General features: G+C 41.7%; 1 protein-coding gene across 1 annotated transcript in view; it reads right to left on the reverse strand.

Annotated features, from left to right (window-relative positions):
• The window catches only part of MAPK8IP3 (mitogen-activated protein kinase 8 interacting protein 3), a 120050-nt gene that overhangs the window by 25084 nt on the left and 87687 nt on the right, over positions 1-7279 (reverse strand). Inside the window, exons 15-20 of the mRNA XM_019507398.1 lie at positions 6240-6370; positions 5655-5711; positions 5013-5183; positions 3861-4020; positions 2893-2988; positions 224-382 (exon numbers count right to left, since the gene is read on the reverse strand). Coding sequence (XP_019362943.1) covers positions 224-382; positions 2893-2988; positions 3861-4020; positions 5013-5183; positions 5655-5711; positions 6240-6370 — 774 coding nt within the window. The remainder of the gene's footprint in view (positions 1-223; positions 383-2892; positions 2989-3860; positions 4021-5012; positions 5184-5654; positions 5712-6239; positions 6371-7279) is intronic.

Consider the following 7279-nt stretch of genomic DNA (forward strand, 5'->3'; position numbering starts at 1 on the left):
GGGTGTTAGCCAAGACCACACAGGAGACACTGACTGAGCTGAGAATAGCATTAATCCTTGTTAATTAACCTTGCTGCATAAAACACTGCTAAAAGAAGGAAAGACTACACAGACAGAGTCAAGACATGTCAGAGCATAATTCAGATCCTACAAAGATGAGAGCCAAAGAGGGACAGGACTAAGAAATACAAAGACAGCAAAATCTAAGGCTCCCTTTTCTGACCTTTTTCTTTTCTGGAGATGTGTGGTTACTCTTGTTTTCTCCTTCCACTTCCCGATCACAAGTGAGGGGATCACGTCCAGGTTCCAGCTTCTGTCCATTCCCAGACTCCTGTTCAAAAGGCTTCCACCCCGTCAGGTTGACTCCTGCTGCACACCACAACTAAACAACCAAAGCAAGCATTTTAGTAGGCTAATTATTGGCAAATCTTACAAGATTCAAGTAGTCCTGCAGAACATTCTCTACACAGACCTAACAGTTGCCATACTTATGAGAGAAAAGCTAGACCTGCTAACTTCTAGCAGAAGCCACACTTAGATTTGGATGAGAAAGGAAAGATTAAATCTATTGCCTAATAGAAATCACTACATCTCCATACAGACAACTTAACAGATACACTTAGCAAAAAAAACAGAATAAGGGATAAGTTGGATGAAGGATTAAACTGAGCTTGTGAAAGGACCACAGCACTGCAGTGGAAGTGCTCCCAAATGCTCTCAGCTGAAGAAGCAGGAGGCAGCTGTTATTATCTGATGGGCATTAGGGAAGATTTCCCTAACCAATATCAACAGGGGGTCAAAGAGGATAGGCTCCATATTTGCTAACCACTCTTGACATCCACCTCACTCTAGATTGATTTGGGACAGAGTAACCAGTATTAAGGCAAAACAAACTCTATTATACTTTGGCTGTTCATTGACTGCAGAGGCATGTGATCAGTGACATAGGGAGGGGATTGAGACTGAAAAGTTAATTAGCAGACAGGACTGCTCAGTAACCTCTCCTCTCCTCAGCAAAACCAGTAGACATTAGTTCAGACTTTGAATAAATGATAAATCAAGGTCCCTTCCACCTATCTCTAGCAATTCCAGAAGAGTAAGTTGGAGACCCCAATCCACAGCATTTCAAACAGGAGAAAGAAAAGGACATTCCCAAGTGGTTTGGCCAACATTTCCCTCAGTAATATACTCAGATACAGGTTGGAAAGTGAAAAAGATAAGGGCTGTTCATTTTCCCTATAAAGTTATAGTCTAATGTACTTTTCCTACAGCAACATGACTAGGATTACCCATGAAGCAGGGAATCGGAGTTAGTATATTCATATAAACATTTAGGGCTAGATCTGCAAGCAGGCTAAGTTTACAACTGCATACACAAAGTGCATGCACAATTAACACCATTTCATAGGCAAATAAGGTAATATAATGCACAAATGCCTATACAGGAGCATTTGAGCACACAATTACCAAGAACAGCTTGTACAAATCAATTATGTGCTTGAATTTTTTGAAAATCTCCTTTCAAGCTTAGAGATTGCTTCAATGAACTCATTTTGACAATGTGGTTTCTGAACCAGCAACCTTCACACGCCAACTAGTTTCAGTCAGAAAATAATGCAGTAAGATTTGCTCCCTACTATACTGATATTACATCTACAGGTAACAATAGCCACCTTACCTATACTTATTAATTTTAAAAAAATCAGTGCAAATAAATGATACTGAACCAAGCTGCTTACATAGAAATCACTACAAAATTAATTAATTGTTTTAATAACAACACTTAAACAGCCATAGAAAATCAGCAATACAGTCCACAATTGGAAACAAGGCTTTTAGAGCCTGATGCTACAGTACATGCATAGACAAAGCATACTTTTGTTGCTTATTTAGGATATGTATGCAAAACAAATGCCAAAATAGCCCCTAAGAACAAGGCTTCTTGCAGGCTTGAACAGAGTTGTCATTTTTTCTCTGCAATAGAAACAACCCATTCCACTAAAGACAATTTCCATTACTGTTTATGAGGCTGTGAGGGGTGGGATAATATACCCAAATCCATCAAAACTCTCAAGAGAAAACATATCAAACACGAACACTGATGAGAGATCATTGCCACTCTTCTAATCTCAGCATCAATGTGAGAGTTCTTTTACCACTTAATGTTAAGTTGCAGTTGCAAAATCAACCGGGAATACTAGCCAAACAATAAGAGTCCAAACAAGAGGAGTAGGGAGAAGAATCTGTCTGAGTGACAGACTAATCATCACAGTACAGAACTTTGGTGATAACCTGTCACCTGCATAGACCTGAAGTTACACCATCTACTGCCAAATGCAACTCCGCATGTGACAGATCATTTTCAATCCTTGTAAAAGCAGGCACAACTGCACTGAGGTCCTTCAGCTTACACAGTAGCTAATTTTGGCAACTCTTAGGGATTGCATGCAAAATAAGGCTGAAGAACTATATTTATATGAGCCTTAAGTTGTTCTTACTCACTTTTTTTTTATATCATTTCACTGTATGACACTCTAAGGCTTCTTTGTGAGAATGGCTTTATGAAGTTCAGGTGATTGCCAGCACTGCCTAATTCATTTTTGAAAAGAAGCAAAAGATCTAAAATTGAACTAGACGACTGTCTCTTGGCAACCAGAATCAGCTGGGAATTATGCCCGTATAAAGAGATGTGCTGTTTTCCTACGCACATTAGAAATAAATCATTTTCAGAAGCAAGCAGGAGAAGGAGTCTTCTGAATTAAGGGTTACTTTGAACTGCTGGCCACATCAAAAAATTTAACTGAATAAAAACTGTCTGTGTATCTTAGTAACACACGGTTTGGACCTTTTGTAATCAGAATGGTAGGAAGAAACATGTAACTAAGTGTTTACCTTCATGGTGGGGTCCTTTTCTACCAGTGGGCGACAGTACACAGGAACTGGGACATTTTTCATTCGGGTGTCTTCCTGGCCACCATTGGGACTCAACTATGGGAGAAGAACAGACAGGAGAAGAGTGTGACATCATTATATGCTAGGTGATAAGAACACAAATGCAGCCATCAAGTTGCAATGGAAAGTATCAGCCTTGTAGTTACTCACTGCCAAAGCCTGCATATACTTTGTCTCACTTCTTATGTAGAATGGAACCTCTAATTTCTTGGGATAAGAGTACCTGAAAGATCACCTCTCTTCACCATTTCTTATTGCCATGGTTACAGTTAGCAGAGGCACTGATGCTAGGTCCCCCTTGATGTGACATGAAGGCATGGCTGACAGGGCATGGAACCCAAGACACAACCCTCTAGTCTGAAACAACCACGGGAGATTCACCCACATCCAGAGCATGATGCAGAGCCCATTTCTTTCAGCTGACCTTTGACCAGAAGTAGGTAGGGCATGGTGTAGATCGTTATGCTCTGCTGAGGGCATTTCACCTTGTGCTGCTACTGGGTAGAAAGGGGAGCTGATTGCATTTTAGTCTGTGATTGGTACTGCTTGGTAACTGGCAGGTTTTGGAGTCTGTGACTGGCAGGTTTTCTTTATTTTCATTTGAATAAATAAATAAATAAATTAATTAATTAATTAATTAATTAATGGACTTTAGAAGAAGTTGTTGAATTATTTCTGCTTCCAGATTGAGTCCTCCCAAACACTTCTAAGTAAGAGAATACTGCCTCTTTTCACTTCAATCGACATATACAATGGATTAATTTCACCTCAGCCTACAAATGTGTGTGCGCCTGTAATCCACATACTGAACCAATAAAAAGTGTATTTACCAATGGGAAAGTGTGGTCTTCACTGGTTTCATTTGGGATTGTGATCACCTGTTGTACCTCCTCTGCAAATGTGCCTACCTGCTTGTACTTGGCAGGAAGGCTCCACCCACATGCCTGTAAGCGACCATCATCATTCCGCACATGTTCCCGGACCTGGCGGTACTGCTCGCGTTTCTGTTCGCGACGTGCGGATGATGTACAGTCACTGAGGAGAGAAGCAACAGTGTTACTTCTCAATCTATGGTTAAAAACAGAGGCAGAAGGTCAAGGAGCAGAAGCGCAGGCAGAAGAAAAGTTAGTCAAAAGTCAGAGAACACAAAACAGGAAATACATGCAAGAAATTAGAGATAAAAATCCTGTTGAGAACTGAACCCAGGAAAGTCCTAATGTCTAGCTCCCTTCCATTCCATCTGTTGTAGCATAGTGAGCACTTGTCATCTCCTTGGGAACATTCCTGCAGTTCTTCAGAGAAGGAGGATCAACTGTCTAGGAGAATGTTCCTAGGAGACCAAAGGATTATCCGGGTGGGCAGCTCCTGCATTTTTACTGACCCCATAACTTTAGCATGAAGGCATTCCAAATCCTTCCCTCTTTTCTTCCAATCAACCGTTTATTGGTTTCACCAGCATAATGTCTTCTGGATTTGCTTGCTGGGAAGATTAGCTGTCTATTCTGAAACTGCAGAAAGGAACCAACAGCAAGGGAATGCATCTCCATATCTCAGAAGCCAAGAACATCACTACCCTTGATGCTATGAATCTCAGGGTGGCAATTTTGCCAGTCTTCCCTTGTACAGGTCTCCCTTAAACCAGCACACTATTGTGTTTGCAAAGGCCTGAACTACGATCTGAACTAGCATAAATCTGGAGAAATTTCACTGACTGATGGAGTGACTCTGGTTACTCTTACCCTGGGACTATTAAGCCATATTTTACAATCAACAATGGTTATTTGAACAACACTATTAACTCTCAACAGGTTTTTTATCACGTACAAACAATATTAGCAAAAAAAGAGACAAACAAAACAAAAAACAAAAATGCTCCTCAACTTATACGTCTTCCTTAACAAAAAAGAAAAACAGGCAGAAGAACAATTCTTTCATGGAATTGATTCTGTTTGACACATTTAAGCTACTGTCTGCTGAAAAAAAGACCATTTTAAAATAATTTTATTTCTGTGTGGCTAAACAGCAGCAGGTTCAGGCTTTGTGCATAGCAGGTGACTCACTCTTCAGGGAAGAACTCAAGGGTACGGCTGCCAGAGGAGATCTGGCACATGGTGTGGCTGCGACGCTGACTAAACCCAGCTGCTGTTGGAGACTTATAATGGATGTTCACTGATGGGTAAGTCCTCTTCGCAGGTGGGGGACTGGACGAAGAGCTGAACAGGCGGCTGAAGCTGGGGATGGTAAGAAATAGAGAGATATGAAAAGAGAAGAGCAGAAGGATAACACAAATTCAAAACAGGGAAGGAACAAGCCCAGAAGAGGTGCTCCAGGCCTTAAATGGAGCTGTCCAGGATTGAGTGCACCTGCTTTTAGCTCTAGAGATGGGAGAATGTTCAAGTTCAGTTTCATCAGTGGAGGCAATCCTGACTGAATCAGATATCTTGTGAGCAACGGCTTGGCCATAAATTGATTGTTAATGCATGTGTGTGTCCATTTTATCTACCTGCTCTCAGATGTTTTTAGTCTCCTGCAGTTCACACCAGGATTTCCATTTCACATGGACCAATGAAATTCCATTTTTGCTCCATCTCCGCTTACTACCAGTGGCAGAGTCCATCAGACTGGCATTTAAAATGACAGTGACAATAGCAATAGCACCATTTCCCTCCATTTTAATCTACACAGATCATCAAGTAACTTACAATTGCCAAATGGTAGATTTCTTCTTCTCCTGGACAGATGGGTGCTCCCGGGAAGCTCTGAGGACAAACATAAAACTTGTTAATTTCAGCATCATACCAAGGAAAGGTTTCTTCTTTTATCCAACTTTACGCCATCTAATTGGATGTTTCCACAGCTTGGATTCTAATTAAGAATTCATTTCAGCAGCATGGGTCAAAAGAAAACAAGAACTAAAGAAGTTTACAAACACTCATCACCAGTGATGACAGGACACCTGAAATGCTGTCAATTCAAAGTGATACCAATTCCAATCAACAGTACCAATGTCACAATCCTACAATAGTGATTAGGGGCTCAAATGTTATTTCATGTTTCAGCTGCAGCCACAGAGAGATTCATTAATCAGAGGCTGTTTTCTCCCCATGATTCCTCCCAGGTACAGCACCAGGAGAGAAGATGTGAAGGATCAGGAGACAAGCAACTACAGTTCTAAGAATTTTCTATAACTTACAACCTAGTTCTTTTAACTGGGCTCCATACATCAGAAGGCAAGACACCAGCAAACATGCTCCAAAACGCTGTTGTTCAGGAACTTCAGGCCTCACCTGATCATCTCTGTCCACCTGACAGCCTCCTGTAACTCCATCAGCCTCTCTTTGTATTGATTGCGTTCCATCAGGACGCGGGCCATCTCCACACGGGTGAAGCGGCGACGTTGGGCTATGGGAATGTTGTCCTGCAGGGGGGAGGAGCACTGCTTCAGCCAACAAGAGATGGAAGGGAATGGATGTTAGTACAGGGGAAGTCAGGAAACTAAACACCCATTTGTTAGTTTTCTTCCTGTCCTGCTTAATCCCTCCCACTACCCAAAAGCTCTAATTCTGGCAGCAGTTCTAGTCCCAAGAAGCACTAAGCACCATGTAACAGCATCTGTCACCTAGGAAGAAGTAGGTGGGAGGCACTGTTAGTTTTCACTAAGCAGATAAAACAGTGAGGTAGGGGAAATGACAGAATGGCCTTCCTCTAGTGACCTGGCATCACTGAACTCACCTGCTCACTCTCAGAGTCTGGCTGATTCCCTGGGGAAGATTCCAAGGGGGAGGTTCTTCCCACCAACCACTTGGTAGCATGCATAAAAGGATGTTTAAAATTCCCTTGTGCAGTTAATTTCCCAGCTAACCAGTGCTAATAACTTGCATATCAGGGTGGACAGACACAGAATCATGTATTAAAAGGATCTATCAGGGACAGGGAACTAAAGGCATTTGTAAGGGCAGGGTAGAACAATCTCCATGGTTTACTAAGCATAGAGCATGTGGAATGTATGCTCAAAAAGTTCCCTTACACTAGGTTTTTAATAGGCTGAAATATATTAATTGCTTCTAGTGCTTCAGCCCTCAAAGCCTAACAGCCAATGTTCTTTGTAGCTACCTGTGAAATTAGAAACAAGGAAGCATTGGAAATGCAAAATGCATGCATACAAAACTGCATTTTGGAAACTCATGAGGCATCCAGAGAGTTGTCTTGAGGCTCAGCAGTATTTCTTGCCCTATGAATATCCCTCAGGTGAGGTGCCCTGAAGGTCACAGAAGTGGGTCTTGAGCTGGCTAGTTCCTCCCTTCCAACTCCCAGTAATTTTACTGAT

This window comes from Gavialis gangeticus, unplaced genomic scaffold, assembly GCF_001723915.1.
Source record: "Gavialis gangeticus isolate Ggan-Ray unplaced genomic scaffold, GavGan_comp1, whole genome shotgun sequence".
Lineage (NCBI taxonomy): Eukaryota > Metazoa > Chordata > Crocodylia > Gavialidae > Gavialis > Gavialis gangeticus.